This window comes from Myotis myotis, unplaced genomic scaffold (assembly GCF_014108235.1).
Source record: "Myotis myotis isolate mMyoMyo1 unplaced genomic scaffold, mMyoMyo1.p scaffold_m19_p_11, whole genome shotgun sequence".
Taxonomy (NCBI): Eukaryota; Metazoa; Chordata; class Mammalia; order Chiroptera; family Vespertilionidae; genus Myotis; species Myotis myotis.
The window spans coordinates 15,735,782-15,751,172 of NW_023416315.1; the positions used below are offsets into that span (position 1 = coordinate 15,735,782).

Genomic DNA, 15,391 nt, shown 5'->3' on the forward strand with positions numbered 1-15,391 from the left:
TTTTCCTGGTTTCCCTCCTTATCCATCCCTGTGAAAGAATGCAATGTTCTGCAGAAAGTGAATGAGTTTTTACGATCTCCCAAGAATAATATTGTCCCCAGTAAGTCAAGTTCATTTATTTACAAAAGGAGCTTGTTCACCCAGGGTGAACAAATGTGAAAGTGTCAATTCATCCCTCTACTAAGTCTTTCATGTTACTCATAAATAATTAAGAATTTAAGCCAGGAAGCCATACACAGTTTTCATGAAATCCCTTCACTCTTTCTAGAGGGCTCCTCACAATTTATATTCCATTGGAATAATTTAAAGCCATCCCTTCTCCTCATACATGGCCACTTTCAGATTTCTACAAACTCAAAAGAAACCTGCTTTGTACCCTCACTACATGCAGACCTAGTAAGATAAGGTGTACGGATAGAGAAAGCATAAAGGATTCCATACCATATTAGATATGTCACAGATCCAGGGAATTTCAGACGCTATAGGGATTTTCTGGGCCCATAAATAGCCAAAGTTTGAGCATCAACTAATTCAACTGGATTATAAAATTCAAAAGGTAGCAACAGAACAGTAATTAAAAGCCCAGAATTTGGAGCCAGATTGCCTGGATTTCAATACTGGCTCTGTGTGACTTTAGGCAAGTTATTCTTAAACTTGCTGCACCTCAACATCGCCATCTTTAAATGGGAATAATATTAAGTGGAACCATACAAAAGTGCCGTTTCTGTTGGTCAAATATTTAATGTGGTTCAATTTAAGCTCCTATTACTCAGGATTGTTATGAAAATTAAATGTGCTAATTTATGTAAAAGTACTTGGAACAAAGTACTATAGGCACTATATACATGTAGGCTTAACATGAATGAGTAAAGGAATTAATTAATGATGGGTGAATGGCTAGCTATATATGAATACATTAAACTGGCTGACGTATGATCAATAAATCAACATAACAACAAGTGTTGGCAAGAATGTGGAGAAAAGGAAACCCTTGTGCACTGTTGGTGGAATTATAAATTTGTGCAGTTGCTGTGGAAAACAGTATGGAGGTTCCTCAAAAAATAGATCTAACATATGATGCAGAAATTCCACTTCTGGGCATTTATTTGAAGAAACCCAAAACACTAATTTGAAAAGATATGTGTGCCCCCATGTTCAGTGCAGCATTATTTACAATAGCCATGATATAGAAGCAGCCTAAGTGTCCATCAATAGATGAATGGATAAAAAAGATGATAGGAATGGATAAAGAAGATGTGGTCTATTATAAACAATGGAATATTAGCCATAAAAAAAGATGAATTTTTGCCATTTGCAACAACATGAATAGTACTAGAAGGTATTATGCTAAGTGAAATAAGTCAGGCAGAGAAAGACAAATGATTTCACTTATATGTGGAATCTATAAAACAAAATAAGCAAACAAAAAAAACAGAAACAAGCTCATAGATACAGAGAGCAAACTGATGGCTGCCAGATGGGAGGGGGATCAAGGGGATAGTTGAAAAAGGTTAAGGGATTAAGAAGTAAAAATTGCCAGTTATTAAAAAAATAGCCATGGGAATGTAAAGTACAGCTTCTAAGCACATAAGAATCAGTTCAATTTTGACACCCAGCCAGACCCACTTCCTTCTGTGTTAACTTTCTTGTTCAGATAAACTAGGCTTACAGACATCAGAGAAAGATCTCCCTGAATCAGCTCCACTGGTTCAAAGTATCCTAGAAAGTTACATGGGGACCAAGCTGGGCTCCCTAAAGTTACTGACAAACTACAGTATAGTTTAATAATTGGGGGAGATCTGGCGAGCAGAGACCAACCTCAGGCCCTTCTCTCACAGTGACACCAGACACACAGTTTCTCAGACACAGCAGGTCTCATCCTTAAACTCATAATGTGCCTTCATCTAGGGACCATGTGAAGAAGAAAGAACAAGTCTATTATAACAAAGGATAAAAGAGCCAAGACTTACCAGGAGGCAGAGGTAAAAACAAACTGTTAGTAGCTTCCAAAATCCTGGTCATGATGTGGAAGACTGCAGATTCAGCAGCACTAGCCCGCCTGTTGCTGGGGGAAGGACCAAAGCAGCATGTCAGCCAAGAAGCTCAGCTCTGAAACTCCATTTGTCTAAGCAGTAGCTCTGAGTACCATAGACAAATGGAATCCATACAAATCGTGAACAGCTACCCTGTAGAAAGCTTCAAAAATATGATGGTGACCACCGCCTAAAGCCTAGAATCTAACCAGGGAGTTGGCACATAATTAATTATGTTAACTTCAATTCCCCTTCTTGGTAGTACTTAACTCATGTGCCCCTCCCCCTCACCATCAGCCACATGCCAGGAAAGAGGATGAGTGACATAATAGGGGCATAACTTTAAACATTGAGCACGGAACTAAGAGAGATGGTGTCAGGACTGGTGAGAATTGCTTTCAACTGGTAAGTTCCAAAAAGGCTTTGAAAGCAGGCAGCAATCAGAGTTGTTTTGGCTCTTTGCACACCATGACAAACGAACGAGAAATACTTGCGTACAAGTGGAGAACCGAGGGATGAAGATTATGTTTCCTCCAACTGGTTTCCAGTATTTGGCAAATGACGTCCAGCTGGAGGGGAAAGACAATCTATCAATCTTTGCTCATCCCACCCACCCCTCAGGGGCCCCACAGCTATGCTTCCCAGTTCTGACAAGCACATTTGGGGCAGCTGGCGCTCCGGCTGTTCCCAGACACAGAACCAGCCTTTCTGAGGTCAGCTCTGAGGCGCTGGAATCCCAAGTGGAAAGACTGAAAATGCACCCCAGAGTCCAACAGAGTACCCTCTGTCTGTGCGGGCCATGCCCCAGCTGAGCTCCCCCAGCCTGGCCAACAGGCCCTCAATTAAAGGCCTTTGTCCATCAGTGAAGGTCAAGTGCAACTGGGTCTGCTCTAGGCCTGCTGTGTGGCAACAGCCAACCACTGGCAGTGAGGAGAAAGGCGATACTGAACAGCATGAAGTCCCGAGCATGGGCTGTGGTGTAAGACTGGTTTCAAGTCCCCAGGTTCAACATTTTACTAATGTGTTAATACTAGTACAGCCTCCACTAAGCAGTTATCAGCCATGCATCCAAGCATTGCAGGTGTGGGCAAAGGACAGGGCCTCCCTACAGGCACAGACAAACGCCATTTATTCTCAATTATATAGATTCTCAGTTTCTCTTGAGCTGAAATCAGGTAAGATAATGCGTAATATGTCCAGGTTCTGCAGAAACTTCTGGAATTTGTTTTAGAAAGGCTATCAAGCCACCCTCCTGAGAGGAGCCTGGGAGATGTGGCTGTTGGCCGCTGGGCTGGGGCAGGCAGATTTGGCTTCAATCAGTAACTGCTGAGGCAGAAAGTCAGGGGCACTGAGTTTCCTGAGACTACATCTGTACCATTTCAGGTCCTATTGTGTTCCAGGAGTGTTTCACACAAACCAGTGTCAAAACTTTTATGAGGTTAACTATGGGGAAAAATAATATTTAAACAAAAACTCTTAATACTTTGGAAGGTGAAATCTAAAGTCAACAGAAGTAAAGGTGATAGGCAGATGTGTTAAATAGTTGTATGGTATTAGTTAAAAGACTAAAAAAGTAAGTTAATATCAGCATGGGGAAGATCACTAACACATCGATGAAAGTCAGCCCCTCAGTATAGTTCCACTTCAAGGGTGGATTATTTAAGATAGTTTCAATGCTCTGATTATAAATATCAGTATATGAGAATACCAACCTCTCCTAATACATTAAAAACTATTAAATTCAAAGATATTCTTTTAAAAAGAGACACTAATGATTACAATGAAGGCAGAAACTTTAAAAATAAAACATGAAATTAAATGAGGGTCCGATCTAATAAATTTAATCTTCCAGAGTTCAATGCAAAAATATGTATCCGACACTGACTGGCTCATTTGCATAGTGGTCTTACCCAAACTTGGGAAAATGGAGTGTTCTTTCTCTTTCTATGTACTTTTAATTTTTTTTTTTCTGGCACATTATTTCTAGGTTCTAAGTAGGGTCAGGCTTCAACTCCATATGCTTTATAAAAGCACCCAATACAGCTTTAGAATTCAGTCTAAAAACATCACTTCTATTTACACATGAATTGGCATTCATTTGGATTACATGGTTTCAGTAAGTGGCTGGCTATCTGGTAGATGAGCTGCCAATCTCATCAGCAGATTCTAATGTGGTAGTATTTCTACAACTAACTGGAATCTGGCCTAATTGGACTGTTGGAGCTAATTAAGAATTGAACTTCAAGTTCTCTCATGTTTACATAAACCTCCATGCACAGAAATCATTACCTACTGTTTAATAAAATGCCAAGATGAGATATGAACATTAGGCAACCATGCTAAACTCATCACTGGTTTAGGCTTCATGAGCATACAATCACTATTGGAAGGTTGTGCAATACACCAAGTTCTCTTTGTTTTGAGGGTTTTGTTTTTTTCCCCCTTTCCTCAATCTATAGCACGCAATATACTGGTTTGAGAATGGGAGACCTCCAAAAACCTAATTTGAAAAATATACTAGGAATTATATACCTGGGCTTTGGGGGATGGAAAACAGAAAGCAAAACCAACCAGTTTTGAACTGTAGTCCAGAACCATCTGTTCAATTTTCTTCTTTTCCACACCCTGTAGATGTCTCGAAAGATGGTCTTTTAGTTCAGACACCATCTGAAAACAGGATATAAATTAGATAAATCACAACCCACCCACTCACACTGGCAACTGGTTTGAGTTGGAACCATTTATTAACATTCCTTATTAATATGAAAATATTGGGTGTAAAGATCCCACCAGCAGAAATGCATAATCCTCAATCTTCCTCTGATTAGCACAAATCCAGGGTGCCAACGTTTTCAAGAGGAACTATTTCTGATCCATCCAAAGCCCAGGGAGCAGTTGAGAGTCAAACTCCAGGCCCTGGTGAGAATTCCCCAACGAATTCTCAAACAAAAGTCATTTACCGTGTTAGTTTGTCAGACTAAATTCCTAGAAATGGAATTTGTTGGGTCACACACTTAAGGTTTGTGGAGAGATCACCAAAATGCCTTCCATTGTGGTTACACTAATTCTCACTGCACTGGATGAGGCTGTCCAACTCCCTGTAATCTGAACTTTGCTGGTATGATTCTTAAATTGTTGTCAATTTGATAGACAATAAAAAACAAGCAAGCAAAAACACTTGTTCTATTTGTCATTTGAATATAGCAATGGTAAACAATTCTTTTTCTTCCCTTTCCATGACTTGAGATTTTTGACCTAAATTTACTTTCAAAAAAATCATTGGTCACAGCCTTTATTCATTTCCCTTCTCATGTGTTGCTCTTTTTAAAAATATATATTTTTATTGATTTCAGAGAGGAAGGGAGAGGGAGAGAGAGAAACATCAATGATGAGAGAGAATCATTGATTGACTACCTGCCTCCTGCATGCTCACAGTGGGGATAAAGCCCGCAAGCCTGATTCATAGTCATTGCTCAACCACTGAGCTACGCTGGCCAGGCTGATGTATTGTTCTTGTATTGACCTATAAACTTTACTTATACACCAAATGTTAATCATTTATCACAAATATCACAAACAATTTTTCCAAATTTATCGTTTTCCTTTTGTTTTTCTGTTTAAATTTTCAATCTATCTTTTCCTATATGTCTATATTCAATAACACACTAAAGGGCCTTCTTTATTTCAAAACTATTTATCCACCTATTCAAATTCTTTCACATAGTTAAGTATTGTATATCCTACTCCTTTATCTATCTAATATTTCTATTGATTTATGGCAGTGATTTTCAATTGATGTGCCACAACAATTTTTAAATTGTTCGAATGTCAAATAAAAAATGACAACAGCTAACACAATAGCCTCCAGGGCGAATGAATCAAAATTATACTATGTTTTTGCAGAATTTTAGTAATTAGTTTATGTGTGCCCTGAGATGAAAAAGGTTGAAAATTGCTGTTTTATGGTATAAAGTGGTGGTATTTGGGATAGGATGAATCTAACTTAATTTTCTTTCGCAAATAGATAACCATTGACTAAGTTTTTAAAACTTATTACTTTCCACATTGACTTTTATACATATTATACACTAAAGATTCTAATCACATATCATACTAAAGATTCTAATTAAACTACAGTCTACTGACTACTTTGTACAAGCACCATATTGTTGCTGTCCATGTAGACCAACAACACAGTCAGATATCTGGTAATGACAGTCCTACACCTCTTTACTGTGTCGACTGAGTCATTTAGTTGCTGACAGAGACATTTTATTGGCTTTTTTATTTTATGTTATTAATCTAGAATTCTAGATGCTAATAAATATTAACCTAGATGCTAATAACTTGTAAATGGGATATTGTTTTCCATTATTATTTCTAACTAGTTAATCCTGACTTTTTAAAAAAATAAGATAAAATAAATAATAGAATCAGCAGCTTACTAACTTGTTCCTTATTTTTCATTTTCCCAGTTGTTTATTTTGTTTGTTTGTAGTATTAGACAGTCTTAGCATCTTCTTTTACTTTTGTTTCTTATTGCATTGGCTGGAATTTCCAGAACCATGTAAAATTTTAGTGAAAATCGCAATGATCCTTAACTTATTTCTGATTTTAATAGAAATGCCTCCAACATTCCATTAAGAAGGATGTTGACTATTAATTAGTATTAGATTATTCATTGTCAGTTTTGGTTTTAAGGTTATGCTGGCTTTTTAAAGTGATTAAGACACTTCCCATCTTTTTTTGAAAATAATTTACATGCCATGAGAATTACCTGGTCCTCGAAAGTTTGAAAGAACAGGCTGATTAAGTAACTTTGCAGTCTTCTGGGGGATGATCTTTGGCATGTTTTTCTTATTATTTTACAGTAATTGTGCTTTCAGGTCTTCTATCTCTTCTTGGCTCAGGTTTGGTCATTGTATTTGCCAAGGATACTTTGTTTAACTAGAATTTTGAAGTGTGTGAACATGTATTTATACATACTGTTCTCATATGTTTTAACTTGCCATATCTAGTAGATCATCCCATTCCTAAGCTTGCACAGCATTAAAAACATTTTATTAGACTTTCCTGATGTCTCTAATCAGTCTTTTAAAGATTTTTGGAGTTATTTACCAATTCTGATCTTTAATTAATTTATTTTGCTTTATATTTGTTTGGTCTTCCTAGTAGTAGGATTTCTTGAGAAAGAATACTTTATTCTGTTTTATTTTAAACTAGAAATACAAATGCCACAGAGACGTTGCTTTTTCCTCATTTTAAAAACTCTTAATGTACATTTCCTTATGATGTTTCGTAATTATGTATTTATATTGGGGTAATTGACTAAAGTGTGTCTCCCCCACTAGACTGTAATTCCAAGAGGACAGAAATCATATAGGTGTTCCTTACCACTGAACGCACAGGGCGTACAGTGGCTGGACACAATTCTGTGTTGAAAGAATGAAAAACAAGATCAGGATGAGAAGTACAACTTAGCGCTTTCCTCCTTCTTGGAGCCCATGGTTTGCTGCCACCTCAGTGTCCCACAGACCACTCACCAGCCCCACAAGCAGCCTCTGGTGGCTGTCTTCCTCCTGCAAGAGGGGTGTCACTCTTGGCTCTGAAATGAAACAGAGCAATTGTCAAGCAGGAAATGGGCTGGAAAAAAATTGAATCTGCCTGGGTTTCCCCTCTCTTAGTCACTGGGAAAACATGACAGTTCCCAGATAAAATAAAAATTTTTCACTAGGTTAGCGTGACCTACTCCTATAAGCTGAACTTCTCACTCAGGTGACTGCAAGAGAGCTCTGGGCAGCAGATTCAGGTCGAGACCCGGGTGAGAACAAAGGAAGGGAGGAAGGAAGGGAGAAGGAACACATCTCCCAACAGCAACAGGCTCTGGCTTTGATTTCTCTTCAACACAAAACCTCACCACTGTCCAAGAACTTCTGCTTCATGGGAGACAGAGTAACCTCTCTAAACTCTAAGGGGGACACAAACACAGGGACAGGGACTTGTTGGAAGGATCACATGACTCCCTTCCTTCTGGCCTCCCATAGTTCAGTGTTTTCGGGAAATACTAAGCTGAGGGGACCTATTACTGTGGCAATAATACTAATGGGTATGTTATCAGACTGAAAGCAACTAAATCAACATGGAAAGTGATATGTAAGGTCAAATCCAACGGCGCTTTCTCCACCGTGACTTGCACTTCACCAGCAAGACTGGGAGTGGGGGAGCAGGGGAGCAGTGTTATTGGAAGAACTGCCCTAACACTCCCCTGAGGGCACCTGGGCACCTCTGCCCTGCTCTTCCTGTCCCAGAGCCTGAGGCACGTGCCGGTCAGGAGAACTGAACTCTGCCTTCCCCGGGCTGAGGGCTCCTGGCGGGAGGCATGAATGCCTCTTGACACCTCAGGAGAAATCCTACATGGATCCCACATAACCTTCATGATTAAGAAGAAACAATGCAGGGTTGAGCCCAGCAGCCCTGAATTTCACACGAGTGTTCCCTTTCTGGCAGTGATGTCATCCTTCCTAGGCAACTGGCACAAGCAAAGCAGGGGCAAGTTCCCAAAAAGGTGTCAAGAGAAAATGACTCGTCACAGGACGCGAGCAGGCCTGAAGGACAGGAGCAGAAGGGGCTCCTCGGGTGGGCGGGGGGGGGGGGGGGGTGCCAACAACAGAAACAGACCACAGCAACATTTCCCATATTGCAAACCCCTGAATCCCACACGTTCACACCCCGCGCACTGGGCAGGACCCTGCCGACGGCTGCTGCCAGGTGCTGGTGATGCAACCCCTGGCTTCAACATGGATGGCCTGGTAACAGGCAGAGGCTGGGCCCTGGGGCCGTGCAGTGGGCCCAGGCTCCATCTGCCTGGCTGGCTGACAAGTTCACCGTCACGGTGCATGATGGTGGACCACAGCTGCGGATGTGCAGCAATACACTGTACAAAACAATTTCCGTTAGGGTCACCCAACATATACCTAACAGCCAAGCCCATAAACATAAGTGAGATATAAAAGCAACAACTTTTTACATAAAGACTGACTTGTATGAACCCTGAAAGAGTTCTGACAAGACTGCAAAAGGGCTTATACCTGGATATGCTTAGCATTCTCCTCCCCCAGTTTTCCAGCTGAGTCCCCTCGGTTGTCAAGACCCGCCCCAACCATCCCTACTCCTGCCCTCACCCCTCACCCCTCGCTCCTTGTCCCTCACACCTGCACCCTGAGGTTACATAGCACCTATCATCTGGTTTAGAAATTACGTGTTAGCATTTCTTCCTCACACACGAATGATATACCAGCCACCCCAGGTATCCCACTGTGCCAAGAGCTATAGCATTTACTCTCCTTTTCTCCCCACCCTTGCCCTGAGGAGGACCACACAAAATGGTTAACTGGTTTGCCTAAAAGGACACAGTTAGCATGAGGCCCAGCTGGAGTTTAAGCCAGTCCTGTCTGGCTCCAAGCCCAGGATCTTCCCCCACATCGCTGGGCTTACCTAGGGGCTCCTCATCTTTGCGCCCCTATGACCTCACCCAGTGAGTGCCCAAGTGTCAACCAAAATGAAAGCAGCACACCAGTCAAAGGCCCTTGTGTGATCAGACAGCTGGAGGGAGTGGCGCCCTGAGCCAAGGGAATTTCCAAAGCACATCCTGTGGGTACAGCCAGTGGGCATGTTAACTAGATCAACTCCATGCGGGAAAATAATGAACGCCAGAGGCCAGCACTCCGGGACCAACAAGCAAAAGCACACTCAGCAGCTGTCCCTGAAGGTCCTGGTGCCAAGACAGACATGGATGGAGCTCGGACAGGAAGATGTTAAAGGTGCTGCCTCCACTGCACTGTTGGAAGTGGGTTTCTTGCCAACCCCCAGTGGAAGGACGAAGGGTGTTAAAAACAAAACAGTGACTGGAATCCAAAGGCTTGATTACAGGTCTTTTCTTACCTGAATTCCTTGCTTCTAGGTTAGAAATCACCCTACAAAGAAATTAGCCAATGTTACTCACACAGGAAACGTTCTTTTTTTTAATGAAAGCCACAATAGCGTACAATGATATCCTCCTCTAACAACCCCTGCAGAAACTGTTTCTCAGGCGGGTGAAAACCTCAGAAACTTTCATCAACTTGGCAAAAGCCACATTAGGCAATTATGAAACTCAAAGCCCTTTGGTGCAAACAATGACAATAATTTAGAACAATTGCAGCTCTTAGTTATTGGAAATAATGGGAACAGAAAATAGAACAGAAGTTGGAATGGGGCCTGTACTTGTAGCATTCTCAGATGACTCACCATCCAGAAAATCTGCTTTCAAAATAAGAGCAAGCTCACAGGCCAATATCACTTTTTAAGTCAGCCTACTGTCTGTATCCCCCTAAAGTGTTCAATTAATAAGAACTTTCTCTACCACTTCCTTACAAATCATCCATCCATAGGGTACAAACCTGTAAGGCTTAACAGATAAACTTTTCCACCAGAAACCTGACATCAAATTCCAGAATAGGGCCCCACTGACTGCATTCAGTAAGCTGACAGCATCATGATACACAAAAAAAGTAAGCTACTTCCATGAAAAGTAGCCAAAAAATAAGTCAAATGATAACCATCTTACAGATACAAGAATCCCCAGTTTCACTTACTTTACTGCATTATCAAGAATATTCCTCACATACGCCTTGGACCTTCTTTTTCCTGTTTTCTAGGAGTGAGAATATGTCAGAGGTATAAAAGCTGAAGGTATTATGGGTGACATTTTTCACATCAAGGACATAATGGAATACAATTAAGAGTTTCAGGAAAAAGAAATACACCTTCTAGGTAAACAGATAAAATACCTAGATTATTAAAACTTTGTTTCTCTAAAACTATTATAAATTTACTAGAGGCCCAGTGCACAGATTCATGCACTGGTGGGGTAGCCTCAGCCTGGCCTGCAGGGATGGGGCCGAAACCGGCTCTCCAACATCGCCCGAGGGGTCCCAGATTGCAAGAGGGTTGTTCTCAGGTGACGCACCCCAGAATCAGGCTCCCTCCTCTCTGGTTCCAGGTACATCACCCGATAACTGCAGCTGCCAAGTCACTGCAGCTTGGCAGCTCCTGTGTTGAGCATCAGCCCCCTGGTGGTCAGTGCACATCATAACTACCGGTTGGACAGTCAGATGGTTGCTCAGGGTTTTATATATACAGATAGGACACTGCAAATCAACTATACATTAATATACAGTAATACTACAACTATATACAACAATCCTCAGGTCTCTTCACCCGCAATCTTCCCAATGTTTACATCTTATATAAATGACTATATGTGGTACACTATCCAAATCAGACACTGACACTGGTACAGTGAGTGTACAGTGCTGTCATTTTATCACATGCGTAGATTCATGTACCACCACAATCAAGAGACAGAAGGGCTCTATCACCCAAAGAAGCATCAGAGAAGCACCTCTGACTGCCTATTGGGAGATTGGTAGCAACAACGCAAAAGTGCCTGGCAATTGGGGAGGTGCTGCAAAGGTAAGCCAGCCTTATGACTTGGGGGTCCCACCGGGATCTAACATGCATGCTCTTGCTTCTTGCTTTGTTGTCATGAACCCACACGTACCTCTTCTGAGATCAGGCTGTGCCACTCACTCCTGACCATGCTGTTGTTATAGTGTAAGGGCGGCTTGGAGTACTTAACATATTCCAGGTTGGCGTTCAGTTTTTCCCAATAGTTCTTAAAGCTATGCACCTGTAGGGGACAAAAACATCCGTGAGCTTGAGCAGCGGGCCCTGTTGGCCAAACTACCCAGGCGGGCCACACAAGCCTGCTGCAAACCTGGGATCCCTTCCTTCCTCAGCTCGCATGGGGCAGCATTTCCGAGTGAGTACCTCCCATGAAGGATGGCATTCTCATACCAATAGGGATTCTAAAGTAGAGAGATTTAAAGGGTCTTTGCTTCCCCACTTCCTTTCCTGCCCCCTTTTACACAGAGAGAGCCGCTGCCCCCTTCCCCAAACTGGTATGACTCCCCTGGGTTAAGGCTAAGCGGGTCAGCCTATGTTACACACACAGTGTTGTATCAACAATGCATGTTCAGTCAGAGAATGCTCATGAGATTTGGAGCACATGGAATAGGCTCACTTTCCCACCAAGCTTATCTACTGCCAAAGAATTTATTTTTCAAGATGTAGGAATCGGAAAGGCGAAGTGAACTAGCTTCACATCCAGTTGTCAAATACTCCAGAACAGAATAGTTGGCATCCTAATTAGGTCTTTGACTTATTGATATAATTGTACTACCCTGAAGCAAGAATGCATCCATTAGGTTCATTTTTAAATTAAATGAAATATTAAGCCTCTTCAGTGTTGAAGGATATAGTGACACAAATTGTTTTCTTTTAAATCAATGAAGATAAATTTGATACACATGTTCTTGCCAACGTGTGTATCATATAAAATATGCAATTATAAAAGATTTGAATGGAGCCAAGGTTGCAATATGAGGCCATAAAACAAAGTGAGCTAATGCTTACTGTGGTAACAGACTTGGCTGTATTGCAAGAGAAAAAATAAGAAATAAAATATGCCTCAATCAAGAAACATGCCACCCTGGCCAGTTTGACTCAGTGGATAGAGCATCAGCCTGGGGACTGAAGGTCCTGGGTTTAATTCCAGCCACGGGCACAGGCCCAGGTTGCAGGCTTGATCCCCAGTAGGGGGCGTGCAGGAGGCAGCCGATCAATGATTTTCTCTCATCATTGATGTTTCTATCTCTCTCTCCCTCTCCCTTCCTCTCTGAAATGAATAAAAATATATTTTAAAAAAGAAAAGAAACATGCCCTTATGTTAAATAAGAGCACATTATCCAAATTCTTATTGAACGGACGGTCATAATTGGTTCAAGATGGGTTTTGGAGTATCTGTGAAGTGAGTTACATAATAATAATAACTGCTGTTTTAGGAGCCTGAAAGCCCAGTCCAGCCAACAATCCTTCTCACAAAGATAAAAAACTATTTCCAAGACAGTGCCATTTCTAGGGGAATTGTAACACTGGAGCCAGGTCATACTCCCCCTGTTCTATCTCGTTCACCTTTTCTTTCGTTTTCCGTTTATTTATACTGAATGTATCTTTATTCATCCTTTGGACTTCCTTGTATTGAAATAATAATAATAATGAAAGTAAATCCTGCTAATATTAGGTCCCTGATGGTTAAGTTACTGCAACGTACTTGCTATTTCACCTCTGGGCCCAGGCACATGGCAGCCAAAAGCCAGAAAACTTACTGGTGTTGTGGTGACATCTAGTGGTCAATGAAGCTATCGGCTTTTCCTGCATTGGACAGGCGTTGCACCATGCGGCCCACAGGTATGTGAGGGGAGGAATGCGATGTCCTACCTGTCACAGGGCCTCTTCCCCTCAGACCAAATGCCACCCTCCCATCAGAAGACCCCACCTCCCACACCCACACCCACACTATGGGGCCTAAGAAAATCTCTCTCCCAAACTGCCTTCCTCCTCCTCACTCCCCCACTTAAAAAATCCCTTTTCTCAGATGAGAAAAAAAAAACAGGTAAAGCAAGTCCATGGACAGGCTTCACGGGGGCTCATGAACCCCCTGCTGGCATATGAAATGGAGTGTGTGTTTGTATGAGCGCTTTTCTGGGAAGGTCGATAGTTTGCACCAGATTTTCAAAGGAATCCGTGGCCTGAAATAGTTCAAAACCACTGAGTTTGAAGGAAAAGAATTTAAGATTAAAACAACGACAGCAGCTTACACTTAAATAAGAAACACTGTTAGCCAAAAGTCTCCAAAATATTTTCATATAAACTTACAGGTCTTTCAAGGAGGCCACTGGGCTGCATGTTATACTATAGCTATTGAGGGAGTCCAGAGAGCAATGCCCAGCATATGTCATTACGTGGTATCTACTGGATAACTGATGCAACCTTTTGAGCTATAAAAATTCATGGGGATCATTGTAAATTGGGAGATCTATTCGGAAGTCTGGTTAATAGATGAGACCCAAAGGATGAAAAGGATTTGAGTAAGTGAAGAGGGTATTCTTCATAAGAAGAGGATATTCCAAGGGGAGCTCTGAGGAAGTGAGTGAAGACTGAGACACTCCTATGTGGATTCTGGGTTTAGATCAGAGGCAGAGCCTTAGAGGAAGCAGAGAAAACAACCAAGAACACTTCATTCTCGGTGGTGTAGATAGCTGCCTCTGGAGTTGATTCCAAACCTTCGCAGCCACTGGATCCCATCCCCTGGAGATGTAACTGTTTGGGGCGTGACCTGAGCCTCCCAAGTTTTACAGGTTCCCCAAGCAATCCTACCGTTCAGCCAGCACTGAGAACACCACTTGAGCATGTCCAGGTAATCCCAGTCCCGACGCCCACCCTCAAACATTTTCCTCTATCTGCGCCCCTGGTTAAAGGTGGAGGAAGGCTGAGATTGTGTTGTTAAGTGACAGGAGACAGCATTAAAGAGGAGGTTGGGCCAATCTGTGAAGGATCTCAACTGCCAGTGAGTACCAGCATGCTCGTTAATCCAGAGAATATACGAAGCCCACGATAAAATTGTAGATATTGGGGGCACTGCACAACCACATCCCAACAGCCAACCGGGGAGCACAGCCAGCCACTCCTCTCAGTGAACCAGCACCGATGGAAGTACTTGTTTACTAAGCGCTGTGTTCATCAGAAAAAACTGAGCGAAGAGAAGGACCGAGGAGCGCATGCTGGCTACTTTAAAAGAACTCATAAAACTTTAAAACACGCACACAAAAGTTTTATCAGAAAGATGCCCATGAATTTAGCTGCTTCTGGGAGACGTGGTGTTAGAAGCCATTAGATACCCCAGGAACAATCCAGAAGCATTTTCCGACTCAAGGGGGAGTTTTAAACTTTGATTTTGAAAGAAGTTTCTTCTTGAGAAATAATCTATTTTTGTCTCCTAGGACGACATGGAATAATTAACAAATGTAGACAATGACTACTATTAACTGAACAAAAGAACGACAGAGTTACATTAAGGGACTGTTTCCCATTTATGATTTGGATTGCCAGTTGATTTTTTTTTTTAAGTATTTTTAAGCCCTGTGGTGCAGGCTCATCTGCAAATTGCTGTCAGGAGAAAACATCTGCCCTTCATTTCCAAACAACCCTCTGGCTCTGGTCCTAAGTCTTCTGATTCACCAGCATCTTCTCACTGGAGAGGAAGCCAACTCAGAGAGAACCTTCCCTCTGCAGGCCAGGGCTCAACCAGCAGGGCTAAAGCTCCGTGCACTCTGGCTCGTCAGTGGATACCACCTCAGTATCAGCTTTTACTTGCAGCCCAGAGTAACACAGTGACCCACCACCTCCAGCGCAGCCAG

At 42.0% G+C, this 15,391-nt stretch overlaps 1 protein-coding gene across 4 annotated transcripts in view; it reads right to left on the reverse strand.

The window, feature by feature from the left end:
* Window positions 1-15,391, reverse strand: part of LOC118666040 (gamma-secretase activating protein) — a 74,822-nt gene that overhangs the window by 7,284 nt on the left and 52,147 nt on the right. For 3 of the 4 annotated variants that reach the window (XM_036327628.1, XM_036327626.1, XM_036327629.1), the window contains 7 exons: window positions 11,635-11,763; window positions 10,667-10,725; window positions 9,975-10,006; window positions 7,577-7,638; window positions 4,566-4,700; window positions 2,532-2,602; window positions 1,971-2,065 (listed from right to left, as the gene is read on the reverse strand). In XM_036327628.1, coding sequence (XP_036183521.1) covers window positions 1,971-2,065; window positions 2,532-2,602; window positions 4,566-4,700; window positions 7,577-7,638; window positions 9,975-10,006; window positions 10,667-10,725; window positions 11,635-11,763 — 583 coding nt within the window. The remainder of the gene's footprint in view (window positions 1-1,970; window positions 2,066-2,531; window positions 2,603-4,565; window positions 4,701-7,576; window positions 7,639-9,974; window positions 10,007-10,666; window positions 10,726-11,634; window positions 11,764-15,391) is intronic. The other variant, XM_036327627.1, reaches the window with a different exon arrangement.